Source organism: Micromys minutus (assembly GCF_963924665.1).
Source record: "Micromys minutus genome assembly, chromosome: 12".
In the NCBI taxonomy this organism is placed as follows: Eukaryota; Metazoa; Chordata; class Mammalia; order Rodentia; family Muridae; genus Micromys; species Micromys minutus.
The window spans coordinates 50,532,127-50,547,514 of record NC_137981.1 but is presented as its reverse complement, the minus strand read 5'-3'; the positions used below and the strand labels follow the sequence as shown (position 1 = coordinate 50,547,514).

The window sequence follows — 15,388 nt, the reverse complement described above, 5'->3', positions numbered from 1 at the left end:
GTCATAGAGAGGAATTGAGGCTTGGCACCAGGGAGAGCCTAGGAGAGGTTATTGGTGAACATGTAGCCCAGCTGCAGGGGAAGCAGTGGAGTAGAGCATGTCCAAGCTAAAAAGACAAATTCTGTGCTGCAGAGTACAGAGCCAGAGAAGTAAGCCAAGCTCTTTGGAGGATTCCAGAAGATCATAAGTAAATTCCAGATCCAGGCATTGAGTTATGTATTATTGCTGGAGTTTGGCTTTGCTCAGATTGTGGCTGTGCCCTAGTTCTCTCTTAAAGTGAGAAGGTATCTAATATCATTTTGTTTTTTATCCAGGAGCCCACAGGTGAAATTTGAACTTTTAAAAGATAGTTTGGAATTTTAGAGAAATTGGGTATTTCAAAGTTCCTGAAGTTTTACAGTACTTAAAATTGTAAAGTCTATGGGACTTTTAAAGCTGTTTATGTTTTATATTGACATTATATTAGCATGTCAACTTGAGGTGTATGAGAAAGGAAAGGTTCTGGCTGAAAAGTGACGTGTTTGTGTGTTAAGCTGACAAGGAGTCAGTTGTCCTGGTTAGTTTTATGTCACCGGACATGAGCTAGAATCATCAGAGAGGAGGAAACCTCAACTGAGAAAATGATCTATACGACCAGGCTGTAGGCAAAACTGTAGGGCATTTTCTTAATTAATGATCAGTGGGGGAGGGCCTAGCCTACTGTGGGTGGTGTTATCCCTGGGCTGGTGGTCCTGGTTTGTATAAGGAAGCAGGCTGAGCTGAGCAAGCCTGGGGATCAAGGCAGTGAGTAATGAGCCTCTGGCTCCTACCTCCCGGTCCCTGCCCTGCTTGAGTTCATTTCCTGACTTCCTTTGATGATGAACTATAAAGTGTAATATACACTGACTAAATCTTTCCTCTCTAAGTTGCTTTGGTTGTGGTGTTTCCTCACAGCAACAAGTAGCCCTAAGCCAGGGGTGTTTTTGTTACTTTCCAGCCCTTTGCTCTTGCACTTTGTCAACACACCTGGTTTGTTTGGTTTTAATACGGTTAAATGTACATTCTCTTCTGTTTTAATTTTCTTCATTCCATTTTTCCTATAACTTAACAATTATATAACAAACTATTTTCTTCCAGCTGAACCTGCAGATTGCACTGAGTCTATTACATTCTGGAGTACAATGCTAAAGGCTGAGGCTATAGCTCAGAACACTGACTTAGCATGTGTGAGGCACCGGATTTGATCAGTTTACAGTCCCCGCACACATTGAGGGCGTCCATCCAGTATTGTTTCTATAGTTCTATAGTTATACATGACTAGCACAAGCTTTGCTTGTTCATGTCTGAGAGAATGTATGTCCACGCCATCTGTGCATGCGCTCTCTACTTCTCCCCCTAATTCCTTCCTCTGTTTCTAAACTTCTTTCTAGGACTTTCCTTCTGCCTAAATACTATCCTTTAGAATTTCATTTAGTATATATTTCCTGCTCATTTTCTTAGTAAAAATTTTGAGGGTTGGGAGGAATCTACAAATATTTATTTCCCTTTTATTGTTTACACATTTTTCTGAGTGTAGGATTCTAGAGTGCTGGGTGTTACTCCAGCCCCCTGCACTGCTATTTCCATGAAGAACCTGCCTGTTCAGCAGCACCTCTGGGGCGACCCCCATTTGGGCAGCTGCTTTCAGATCAGCTTCCATTCACTCCAAGAGGCTACAAGTTGTTCTTAGTGTCCATCCTAAAGCTGAGGGCTTCTTCAGTTACAGCTCAGTGTCTTCTCAGTTCCTGAAACTGCAGTTATGTGGACCTTTCAAAGACCACCTCTCTCCCACCTTCTCTTACTCCAGGCACACGTGTGCAAGGCTGAGCAGCATGTGTTCTGAGTCTCTTGGCTGCCACTACATGTTTGTCACCGTGTTTCAGTCACTTAGTCCATGCCTCACTGCATCATTTGTCATCTTGTTTTTCAGTGCTATGACTTCACGTTTGACACTTTATCAAATATGCTACATTCTTTCTTACAATTCACAATTCTCTACCAACATTTTTAACCTGGTCTTTTCATTTCTTAAACAAATCCAGCCAGGGATATTGGTATAGACCTTTAATCCCAGGGCTCAGAAGGCTATGGCAGGAGGAGCTCTCTGATGTTTCAAACCAGCCTGGTCTACGTAGTGGATTCCAAGCCAGCCAATCTACCAAACAAACAAATTAAGGGTTTTTTTTTAAGTTTGACTTGACAAAGCCAATGTCTGTGGACTATGGAGGGTCTGTATTTAATTTCTGGTGCTTCTGAAAATTCTTTGTTGTTTGTGACAGTCTCATTATGTATCTTGGGAATGCCCAGAACATTTATATTCTATACACACACAGGCACTTTCGTCTGCATCCTAAATGTTGTAATTAAAGGTGTATGACACCATTCTTGGCTGGAATTTTAAAAAATATTAATTCTGTTGTTATTGTGCTCATGCATGTATAATGTGCACTCACGAATGTGTGTGTATGTGCAATGGGAGGGTCATGCCACAGTGTGAATACAGTGGGCAGAGACTAAGAACTCTATGGAGTTGGTGCTCTTCTGTGTTTCTGTGAATTCTGAAGTCAAATCCAGGATGTTTGAAGCCTGTGCAGGAAGTCCCTTTACCCACTGAGCCATCCTGGCGGTCCTGTTTTGGGAACCCTTTCTCTTCCTCATTCTGCTGTTAGCTCTCCACATGCCTGCTTATTTTTGCTTGTCAGCCATGCACTGTATTTGACAGACTGATTATTGAGATCTTGTACGCTGTTATTTCACAGAGATCTTTTTACCAGGGGACTACTTCATGCCAAAGGCTGAGATGATAAAGAAAGACAGCGTGTCTCCTCCTAGGTACATCCTCCTTGGAAGTCCTAAACCCATTCTTTTAAGCTTAGTACACATGGTTATAAAAGTTACTCTTAAATCTTTTTACCCACTCCTTTGAAATTTATGAATGGTCTCAAGACACGGTTTCACTAATTTCTGACCTTTTCAGTTCTCACCTTGTAATTCTTTACTATTTTGTCTGCTTTCGTATAGATTTAAAACTATTCACAACATTTTTGCTTTAGTTAGTTAATTTTTAAGGCAGGATTTTTCTCTGTGTAGCCTTGGCTGTTCTGGAACTCTGTAGACCAGGCTGGCCTCAAACTCAAACAGATCTACCTGCCTGCCTCTGCCTCCCCAGTGCTGGGATTAGAGGCGTGCACTACCACCAACCAATTTCTAAAAACATTTTGTCCAGCTTTTCTAGTTGTCTTAACAAGCAGGGCTGAAGTAGAAATTTTTAAATTGTATTACTTTTTAAAAACCCAAAATTTCAGACAGTGGGTGGGCTCAGTGGGTAGGGTGCCTGTCGAAAAGCTGGACTGAGTTAGATCCTAGAACCCACCTGGTGAAAAGAACCAAGTACACACTGTGCAGAATGTGTATGCAGGTCATAGACAACGTGTGAGAACTAGTTTTCTTTTGCCATATGAGTCCTGGGGATGGGGCTCAGGTCCTCAACCCTATCAGCAAGGACCTTTAGTCAGCTGAGCTATCTCACAAGCCCAAGAAGTTTTTCTTAATGCATATCCTAGTTTACAACCATTTTAATTTCTATTTAGATTTGCATGAAACTTTATTAAATCAATTTTTATATATTTTATTTTCCCTAAGTTCTTTTTAAAGTTCCTCTCAGATTTCTTCAAAAGAACTGGCTCCACTCAACAAACTCCTATCCAGAAGAAGAACTCACAAGCTATACTCCATCTGCTTACAACCTTCCATGTAGAATCTAGTAATAAATATGTTTGGGAACCTCCTGTACAGTCCTAATGGGAGGGAGCTATGTGTTCTCCACCATACAGCACTTTATGCAATAGGTAAGTAAACTACACAGGCCTGCAAAGAATATGAACTGTGAGGTCTGTGATCATGTACCATATTTCAAAAACTCCTATATCCTCAGACAAGTTAGAGTCTACCTTTCAGATCAAACCACTCACAACACATTAGAAGCACTTGGCTACAAAGTAGTTTAAACTTAATTCTTCTAAAGGAAACAAATTAATTCATAGTGATAGAAATTAGAAAAAAAGCACTTAGCTACATATATAACCAGCATTACTATACTACGACACAATACAGAGATCTCTTACATATCAATACGGGAAGCAAAGCATGCATATGATCCAGTAGAAAAACTAGTAATATATACATTTACATTCACAAAACAGAAAATAACATGGTCAATAAACATAAGGAAAAAATGTAATTATTAGTCATCATAAAAGTACAAATTAAAATTTTAGGGCTAGGGTTAAAGCTCAGTGGTAAATGCTTATCTAGTTCACAAAATGTCTGGGTTCTAGCCGAAGCAGTGTGTGTGTGTGTGTGTGTGTGTGTGTGTGTGTGTGTGTGTGTGTGTAAGCATTGTGAACTATGCAGCACACAGAGAGATACAGAGTAACATAGTCTTTAAAAGGCTATCTGTATCAGATTAAGCTTTAATACTAACTGATACATATCTAGTTTCTAGACATTTAACCTATAAAAATAAACAAGAAAATGTTACTCTCAGAGTTTCTAATACTGCATTACTTTCTTTCATAGCATACACCAGTAGCTGCATTGTATTTATTTCTTGTTTGTCTTCCTTCTCGTACAATGTAAGAAGAAGGCATAGACAGTATTTGTCACACATCAGGCCTATAACACAGACTGACTGTTGATAGAATGAGCAGTAATTTATCTATATAAACTTAAAATTGTTAGCAGGCTTTTTGTTTGGTTTTCAAGACAGGGCTTCTCTGTGTAGTTTTGAAACTTATTCTGTAGACTAGGCTTTGAAGTCACAGAGATCCACCTGCCTCTGTCTCCACTGTCTGGTAACAGATTGTAGCAGTTTTAAAAGCTAAAGTTGTGGGAGAAAACATAATATCCAGCAACATCTATAATATTGGTTAGCACAGTGATTGATAAACATGGACAACTACGTAACCATGAACAACTAGACTACAAAGGAAAACAAGAAATAAATGTGAAGATATGATACTATGTTACCTCATTTTTGTAAATGACAAAAATGAGAAGAAAAATATCTATGTAAAGGTAAAGACAGTCTATACAGGCATTATGGCAGACATTTGAGATGGCAGAACAATAGTGACTGTTTTCTTCCTATTTGAGGTTTCCTATAGTTAGCAAACTTTTTTTTTTTTTACAGTGAACATAATTCTTTTCCAGCAAGACCAAAAATACTCAAAATAAATGAAATCCCAATCAGAACCCGTTAGTTTCTATTTGAGTAAGAAGTTTACCTTCTTCTTCGCCTAAGGACATTTCTTCATCCGAGCATATGTTGAGAATATTGACCAGCATCTCTGTGACTAAGTGGCAAATAACACAGTGTGTACACAGTTAATAGGACACTTCTGGATGTGCATAAGTTAAAATACATTAAGTAAACACTGACAGAAACAACTTATCATATTGTAATGAGCTATGAAAACAGAATCAAGGGTAGACCATAAGGTCAGCGAGAACGTCTGTCCATACTTGTTAATAAGAATCTGTAGGGTCTATTACAGAACTACTTGATTTTATTAGATAGCTGTTCACAACCTTTGGCTCAGATATGCATATGAAAATTCTTCCCATTTCACAAAGAAATCACAACAGGCCTATATCCAACAGGCTTGTTTTCGGTCTGCACTGTTCACTTGTGGATCTGTTTGTGCAGCTCAGTTGTACACATAAAACGCTAAGACAAACTCATTCCAAATTTCCTTAGCACTGATAATTCACAGGAGAAATAGGATAGTGGCCACATTAAGATTTTGATCATACAAGAGAGGTGATTTGAATTGATATTTCAGATAAAAAAAAATCGTAAGACACTAACATTTATGAGCAGATTAGTGCCATTTATAAACCTCTGAATGGGGTTCAGTGGATCAAGGTGCTCCTGCTCAATCCCTGAAGCTCATGTAAAGGTGAAAAGAGAGAACCAATTCCACAAAGTTGTCCTCTGCCCTCTCCACAAACATGCCACAGTATGTGAGCTCTGCCCCCAATACTGCACACATACTTGTCCTGCACAACACAAGTTGATTTTTTTTACAAGCAAAAATGTTTTAAATCTTTGTAAAGAACAAACAAAATTAGCACACATTTCAGATAAACTCCAGGAATGTAAAGGTGTCTTGTCAGGAGAGAGCCAGTGTTCAGATGCACACTGGGATTCTCTTACCTTTTTCTCCAACAAAAGGCAAAGACCACGTGAAAACATCCATGAAGTTTGGGAGCCAGTAGGGGTGTGGAGAACAGTTGAACTGCCTGATGTTCATGATATTGTTTTCGTATTTCAATACTGCAGCTGAAAAGGAACACACCAGACAAGTGGGCACAGAGAACCACAGCACAGGGCGGGGGACTGACTGCACAGGCTTCTCAATGACATTTTCCATTTGTAAATGCAGGGCAGCCTGACAAATTTTACAGGGTTCATTCTCTTGGGGATTAGTTATCACAGGGAACAAAGTCACCTGGAGAGTTCACATCAAAGCACAGAGGACACTGATCTGAAACATCAAGGGTTTGCTGTGCACTAGCTACTGAAGAAAGTCCAGATTCAACACAGAAAACTCTGTAATTTCCATTGACTGGCCAAATAGTTACAACCACAGCTTCTAAGGGCAAATAGCAATGTCACCCTCCAAACAGACAGACAGTCCTTAGCAAGTCAGGAGCCACAGCTAAAGCTTCTTGTAAACACTCAACAAATTTATCAATGCACAGTGCAATAAATGGCAAAATAATTTATAATTAATGTTTAAGGAGAATCTTCTTACAGTCAATTAAAAATGTTTCTTCTATTCTCAGCATCCTGAGAGTGTCTGTGACCATTAACAGTAACCAAGTCACATAGGTGCACACTACTGATTTTCTGTATACTTTTTAAAAAATGAGCTCTGGCAAAGCTCTACTTAAAAAAAAAGTCTTTCCCTGTTTACTATTCACCAATCTGTTCTAGCTGCTCCAGATAATATTAGCATCACTTGTGTCAATAATACCCAGCATGCATCTCTGGTATTTTCTGCATGCTATGCCCAATTCAATATTTTTGCCACTTTTGTGATGGGCACAAATTTTGGCCAAAATGGCACTGTATTCTATTTCAGGTTTCCTCAAGCTGGGCAGTTTTTGTTGAAAATAAGCTATTTTTTTTTGGCTCTGTCTGATCATCTTCAGAGTTTGCATCTCAGCATGTACTTTCCACTTATTGTAACAAACTAGAGCCCAGAGTTGACAAACGCCAGAGACTTGTGACTGGGGATGAGACAGGGTTTCTCTATGCACCCCTGGATGCCCTAGAACTTGCTCTGTAGACAAGACTGGCCTCAAACTCAGAGATCCTTCTGTCTCCTCCTCCTGAGTGCTGGAATTAGAGACCTGTGCCACCACTGCCTGGCTAGACTTTTGTCTTTGCAGCCACCACCTTCCTGCCTTAGGTGAGGGACAGCCCCCAACCAAGGGCAACTGCTGGGAAGAAAGGCTTCTTTCTATTTTTAAAAGTTTCTCATTCTGTATCATCTGTTACTGTTTGTACTGTTCATTCAATTATTCTTTTTGGTTTGGTTAGAGGTTTTTTTTTGTTTTGTTTTGAGACATAGTCTCTCTCCCTCTCCCTCTCCCTCCCTCTTTCTCCCTGCCACCCCCAAAGTTCTAGCTGTCTGGAATTTACTGGCTGGTCTTGAACTCAAGCAATCCACTTGCCTCCTGTCTCCCAAGTTCTGGGATTATAAAGGTGTGTGCCACTACAGCTGGCTTTCTTACTGAGACAAGAAACACAGTTCTCTAGAAGTAACAGGCCAAGGTCACATTGGGTTCCTGTTTCCTTGACTAGGGTTCTAAACTTTAAGTTACTAATGGTCTAAAATGTATATGACAGATTATTATAAAGCACACGGAACCAGGCTCTCCAGTTGCTGGAAGCCTAGCTTCACCTGACATGTACACTTCCATTATTTTCATGCTCTGTACATTTTATGTAGCTGAAGTGAATATATCAATAATTCTCTCACTCACAGGAAAAAGAAGTTAGTCTCAACAGTAGATGATTAACAATGGAAGCTTAAGAAATTTTTGGAGTATGTTCCCAGAGGATACAAGGGTGAGGAGACAGAAATAAGAATAAAAATCCCAATTCAAGGATGTTTTAGGTCATCGGTGGAACAGAGATACAACTTATGAAACTAAAGATCTCTCCAAAAAAAGCTTAGCTTGCAAAACACTGCCTAACATGCATGAGGCCTGGCACCACATACATCACACATGCCACATGCCTGTAATTCCAGTATTCTGAAATGGAGGCAGGAGGATTAGAATTTTATGGTCATCATAGACAACAAAGCAAATTCAAAGGCCATCTAGCTTAGGTCTCAAAAAAAATAAGGAAAGAAACAAGACATTAAAAGCAGCTGCAGAAAGAGGAAGCTTCGTGTGAGAGTTCTTCTCAGAACTGAAGAGGCATTTGTAAACTGTTGGTACAAGTCTTTAATCCCAGTACTCAGAAGTCAGAAGCAGCTCTCTGTGAGTCTGAGGCCAGCCTGGTCTACATAGTAATTTCCAGGACAGCCAGAGCTGCATAGAGAAACTCTGTCTCAGATATATAAAACAAATCAAAATAAAGGTATGTCTTGGTAAGGCGTTAGGAAGTACGTATGTGAGTGCAGGGTTCAGCTCAGCACACCAGGAGCCCACAGGCTTTCCACAGATGATCTCAATAGTGGTACTAAAAAGGAAGAAGGAAGAGTGTGCCTCACAAAAATGAGGCATAGGAGCACAAGTATCCTTGAGGATGATTCATAAAAAGTATGTATACTTGATAAAAAAGGAAACTAGAAAAAAACCAAGCTGCTAATACATGTGAAATACTAGGGAAAAGAAGTAAGAACACAGAAGAGGAGGAGCACTGTAGGACAGTGAGGATTAGGGGTCAGCCTGGAACAGTTAATAAAGCTAAAGCTAGGGAGGAATGGATCTGCTCTTAAATAGTGAGGACCAGGGCTCGGAGTGGTGCTCAGTGCCAGAATAACTTCTAGCAGAGTAAGGCTATAGGTTCTAACAGAGCACAGGATTTAAAAAGAAAAGAAAAAACACTGAAGGACAGTCTCAGTTTTAATTTTATGTACATTGCTGTTTTGGTGGCACGTTTGTCTGTGTAAAGGTGTTCAATCCCCAGAAACTAGAGTTATAGGCAGTTGTGAGCTGCCATGTGGGTGTGGGAATTGAACCCAGGTCCTGTGAAAGAGCAGCCGGTGATCTTAACCACTGAGTCATCTCTCCAGCCCTCAGTCTCAGATTTAAGTGAAACAAAACAGGGCAGCAGTGGCTCATGCCTTTAACCCCAGAACTTAGGAGTCGAACAAAGAAACCCCTTAATGGAGAGTCAGGTATGATGGTGAATGTCTATCCTAGGGAGGCCAAAGGAGCACTAGGGAGGCCAAAGCAGGATGGTTAGTTTGAAGCTAGCCTGGGTTATACAGTGAGACCCCACTTTAAAATACTGAACCGATATACTCCCAAAGAACCCACTCTCTCAGGAGATGAAGGCCAAGCAGTAGCTTACATTCTAAATGTATTGACCTTTTTCCCAGTAAGATCTCCTCTTCATCTAGGTACAGCAATGCATATTTGTGACCCTGTCCCTTGGGAGATGAAGCATGTGGACCCTAAGTTCAAAGTCAGTCTGCATTACATAGCAAAACCTTGTCTCAAAACAGAACAAATGAGAAGGGAGGGAGGGGGGGTAGATGTCAGGATGGGGGGGGGGGTAGATGTCAGGATCGTGTGGAGCTGGGTGCAGAGCAGAGTAAGATACCAGAGACTGAAGCTAAGGCCTTCCCCGTGCTAAACACATGCTTTACTACAAAGCCACATCTCTTACTCAAGATCTTGTTATCTGACTGAAATTTTGTACTTAAAAATAGGTGTTCAGGACATAGCCAGGGGTAGAGCACCTGCTTCACAAACACAAGGTCATGGGTTCGAGCCGCAGAACCAAAAAATAAAAATAAGCAAATGAGCACAATAATAAAATCAAACGCAAAATTAAAGTAGAGCTCACAGTTCCCAACAATTCACACTCAGATACTGCTGGGCTTCTTTACCTTTATTGTTATAGACATCTAGGTAATTGGGGGCAGAGAAAATTGTAATAAGTGATGGAAAGCCCGTTGCCTGGTTCTTCCTGTACATTCGGTACCTGGAAAAAGAGAGATGAGCTCAGGCATTTACACTGCAAGTAAAATCTCTGCAGGAATAGGAGAGTCTAAATGCAACTTACCCAGCATCCTGGGCTTCATGGGCTCTGATTATTGATAATAAACTGTTGTTCTGTAAAAACTCACAAACTGCAGGGTAACTGAAAAAGAAAACAAGGAAATCTAAGTATAGAATTATTGCAGTTTTGTTTTAATAGGAAGAAACAGAAAACCCAATCTGAGAGTTGTTTTGTGATTACAGATATTACAGACTATTCGATTTTTTAAGATTTACTTCATGTCTATGTGGATTTTGCCTGCTTATATGTATGTGCACCATTTGAGAGCCCAGTTCCCACAGAGGCCAAAGGAAGGCGGCAGATCCCATGGATCTGGAGTTACAGACAATTATTAACTACGAGTGCTGGGAACCGAACCTTGGTGTTAGAACAATTTTAAAAGTGATAATTTTTTTCTTTATCCTGACTAGCTTCCAAATAAATGAGACAGAGACTATAAGATTTGTTTAATCAAGCTTCACAGTACAATAGCTGGACAATATTAATCTATTTTAATCCTCTAAAGCAGTCTGGCTACCTCCCAACCAAGACGTGTGGGTTTAGTACTGCTCTGGCTCTCTCTGCCCCAGGTGTGTTTTCAAGGTCTCCTCGCCCTCTCCTCACAGTGACTCCTACTTCCCAGCCCCTCTCTCCTCCCTCCTCCCATTCTCTCCTCCGCACAACCTTTAGCTGATTAGCTTTTATTGACAAACCAGAGAATAAATAAGAAGAAATGTGTACACAACACAGAGGCAGGAGGAGAGTCTTATAATAAGCATTACAATGCCAAGTCAGGATTTCAAGCAGAGAAATCGGCATTTGAATAATTCTCACACAGGGCACAATAACATTATGCCCACACCCAGGTCCTCTTAATCCTGGAACCATCTCTTCAGTTCTAACACTGAACTTTTTCTCCTAAAAGCTCAGAAACCAGTGATTTCCATTTCACACCACTATCAAACCTGAAGAAGACACCTTAGAATAGAAACAGTTTCTCCACCTTAACACTAATATTAGAATCAAAATTTTTGGTATTTTGGTATGAAAATGCATCAGAACTCCATGTATGTGTAAACAATCAGTGCTATAAAATCAGTGCATAATTTTCTTAAATCATCAAACCTTTAGAAAAATTAAAAGAATCAACTATGACTTTATATGTAATATCAATAGCAAGATAATACAATGCACGGCTATCTCAGGAGTGGATATCAATATTATAGACCACCATACTCTAATGATATCTGCATATACTCATAAAATGGTCTTTTTAAAAACTTTTCTGGATGACAAAAAGAAAGAACAAAAGAATATAAAATTATCATAAGTTTGTAGATGTTAATTACTTATCTTTTAAAAAGTATTTCTTTCTTGAATTGGGATATGACTAAGCTGGTATACGAAGTCCTGGGTTCAACCCCTGTATACCATATCCTAGGGATACTGCACATACTTGTAACCCCAGTACTTGGGAGGTGAGACAGAAGAATCAGAAGTTCAAGGCCATCTTTTCCTACACAGTAAGTTTGGGACCAGCCTGGGATTCATGAGATCCTGTCTGAGAGAAAAGGGGGCAACTTTGTTTTTCACTATGCTCAGTGGAAAACATATACTTTTAAGATCACCTATTTATGACATTATCACCTATTTCAGGACAGGAGGTCCCCTCTTGACTGGCATAGGAAGAATGATCTGTCAGCCATTCAGAGACTATGAAACAGTTCTCTGAAGGCCTTAGGAATGAGGTAGGAGGCTGTGGAATCCCGCTAAAGCCCACAACCTCGGAGTCATGCCATGAGACTGAGGTTTGAGATTCCTAGGAGCCTCTGACCATATTTTCATCAACCATTTAAGTGTTCCAGGTGTTTTCCTGCATAATGACATTTTATGTAAATGTACGACTGATTCATGAACTCATGGCCAGGAACACAACTCATACTTGACAAATCTCTGTGAGTTACATTCCAGCCGGCTTGTGCTCATGGACACCGGACAACACTTTGCTTAATAACATTATCAGCATTGAAAAAGTCTGCTGACAAAAAGTGCAAAGACAGAAACAAAACTGAAAGGGGTGTGGAGGGACGGCTCAGGGATTAAGAGCAGCTGCTGCTCTTGCAGAGCATGTGGGTTTGGTTCTCAGCACCCACATCCATAATTCCAGTTCCTGGGGTCTGATGCTCTCTTCTGGCCTCCATGGATACCAGAAAGACACACATGCAGAAACATACATGTGAGCAAAACACTCGTACACATAAAACAAAAAAGAAAAAAGACTAAAACCAGAAGTCAGCGCCGTGTACGGGCTGGAGAGCTCAGGTGAGTATGGGGACAGCTGCAATCCCCAAGCCAAAGTCTAGAAGGGGGATTTCTGGGTGGAAGGTCTGTGTTGTAGGGACCACAGGAACTGTAACAAATGACAATCTGCCAATAGTACTAAGTCCTTAAGCAACACTGTAAGAGGGAAAAGTTAAATTGTTTCAGTAAGTAAGTCACTAGAAATATAGTAGAGTAGAATTCAAAGATTATTTTTAAAAATGCTTAGAAGCAAGTTAAGGCTTCTTTTGTACATATGTATCATTTAATTACTGTATTAGCTTAATCAATGAGCAAGCTTTTTAAAGAACTAAATAAATGCACTATTTGTCATGATAAGTAACACTGGAATTAAAATTAATTTAGATTTCAAAACTCTATTTTCTCTACATTTTTTTGGGGAGGGGGGCTTGGCAAACCACACCAAGTCAATAACTTCTAGGAAAAGTCCTAGATCGGTGGTCTGTTTTTGTTTTTGTTTTTTTGTTTGTCTATAGCAGAAGTTCCAAAGGCTGGGAGCAAGCTAGTAAGCAGCACCCTCCAAGGTTTCTCCATCAGCTACCTCCAGGTTCCAGCCCTGGTTCAGTTCCTGTCTTGACTTCCTCCAGTGACAGATTGTGATCTGGATAAGCCAAATGAACCCCTTTCCTCCCCAACTTGCTTTTCAGTCATAGTGTTCTGTCACAGTGACAGTAGCCCTGGCTGGTTTGGCACTCACTATGTAGATGAGACTGGCCTTGGACTCACATTGAGCAGTCTGTCTCTGTTTCTCAAATACTAGGATTAAAGATGTGTACCACCATGCCTGCTCAGTATCTAGCTTTTTATGAAAATTAGATAGATAGATGAGTGAGAGAGAGAGAGAGAGAGAGAGAGAGAGAGAGAGAAGGGATTAGAGACATGTTTAGTGCTAAAGAACACTTCCTGTTCTTCCAGGTTTGGTTTGCAGCCCCCTCCCCAAGATGGCTCATAATTATCTGTAACTACCAGTTCCAAGAAATATGATGCCCATTTCTGGTCTCCACAAGCACCAGGCACATATGTAGTTTACACACACAGAGACAAGCAAAGTACCTACACACATAAAAATAAATCTTTAGGAAGTATCTAGATGATATCTAAAAATAAATAATAAATCATTTAGTGCTTATTACAGTGAGATATTGGGAGAGGTTTTAATTGTGTTTACTAATCTGTACTTCTTATGATCTCGTATCTAAGAACATATTAAGACTTCTCTGCTATTAAGGAGTTGAACAAGTGCTTGCCCAGGATGTGTAAGGTCCTGTGCTCTCCAACACCAAAATGAAAGGAAGGGAAGAAAGAGGGGAGAGAAAGAGAGAAAACAAGAGAAATAAGAACACAAAGAATAAGGCTAGACAGAAGTCTCTACTACATGTTTGAGACCTAAGCCATTAAGAAAAATGTCATAAAACCAGGCATGGTGGTACATGCTTTTAATTCCAGCACTCAGGTGGCAGAGGCAGAGGCAAGAAGATTTCTGAATTCGAGGCCAGCTTAGTCTACAGAGCAAGGACAGCTAGGACGACATAAAGAAACCCTGTCTCAAAAAAGAAAAAAAATTCATAAAACCAGGGTTTGAGAAATGGTTCAGTGGTTAAGAACACTTACCGCTCTTATAGAGGACCCAAGTTCAGTTCTTAATACCTACATGGTGGCTCCAGAGTTCCAGTTCTAGTGGATAGAATACCCTCCTCTAACTTCAGAGGGCACCAGGCACACACCTAGTACACGGACAGACATACAAGTACAACACTCATACAGAAAAAAAATAAAAAAATATTTTTAAATTCCATTAAATGGATCACAGTGGGCTGGGAAGATGCCTCAGTGGTTAAGAGTATGTGCTCTTCTAGTAGAAGACGAAATTCAGTTCCCGGCACTACACTGGGTGGTTCACAGCTGCCTGTAATTCCAGCTCCAGGGGATCTAACGTCTCTAAGCCTCTCTCTGAGCACCTGCACTCATGCGCACAACCACATATGTAACTAAAAAATACCTAAAAAATAAAAACTAAAATGATCCACATTTGCTTCATTGTTTTCTCAGCTTACCTGAAGAAGTAGGAGCAGCCTCGGACAGTGTTGTGGGTATAGTGCTCCAGGGTCTTCTCACTGCCGTAATCCTCTAAGGGATCAGACCAAAGCAGGTCACACATTGGCCCAAAGGCAGGAGGTTCAGCAAACCTATCTAACTAGAAGACACACAGGGCCAAAAGAAAAAGAAATCAGGAAAGTAAAAGGCTCATGGAGGCAGCAGATCCAAAGTCTCCTTGTCCCTACAGGAAACACTGCAGATAAGGCGGTGAGCCCCAAGGATGGTCCCCTGAGAAAATGAGAGTTCTGTCCACAATAAATGTGTGTAAGTATCCTGTATCTGTCATCCAAGAGGCCTGTAGAAAAGGGCCTCTCCTTCCATGCTAATCTAGTGCAGCATTCATTTAACTCAAATGTGAAATCAGCTGCCACAAAAGAATTTAGCAGACTAAAGCTAACTTTTGTTTTCTCTGGGAAGCAGTGCTCCAGGAGAGCAGGGACCCCAGCAGTCACCCTGTGTACTGCTCACTTCGTTCCAACGGAAATGTTTGCTCTGTAAAGGGCCTTTTATTCTTTCCATTCTACAAAGTGGTGACATCTTGATATTTGTCACTAACTTACTTTTTTAGCTACTGTTGCTTTAATTAAGAGCATACACAAAGAATATAAATAATTGCTTTTCAACACACCAGAACATCTGAGA

At 40.3% G+C, this 15,388-nt stretch overlaps 1 protein-coding gene across 4 annotated transcripts in view; it reads right to left on the bottom strand.

Annotated features, from left to right (window-relative positions):
* Positions 1–15,388, bottom strand: part of PPP3CC (protein phosphatase 3 catalytic subunit gamma) — a 63,158-nt gene that overhangs the window by 12,319 nt on the left and 35,451 nt on the right. For all 4 annotated transcript variants that reach the window (XM_080926438.1, XM_080926439.1, XM_080926441.1 and 1 more), the window contains 5 exons: positions 14,704–14,843; positions 10,334–10,411; positions 10,158–10,252; positions 6,236–6,361; positions 5,304–5,372 (listed from right to left, as the gene is read on the bottom strand). In XM_080926438.1, coding sequence (XP_080782564.1) covers positions 5,304–5,372; positions 6,236–6,361; positions 10,158–10,252; positions 10,334–10,411; positions 14,704–14,843 — 508 coding nt within the window. The remainder of the gene's footprint in view (positions 1–5,303; positions 5,373–6,235; positions 6,362–10,157; positions 10,253–10,333; positions 10,412–14,703; positions 14,844–15,388) is intronic.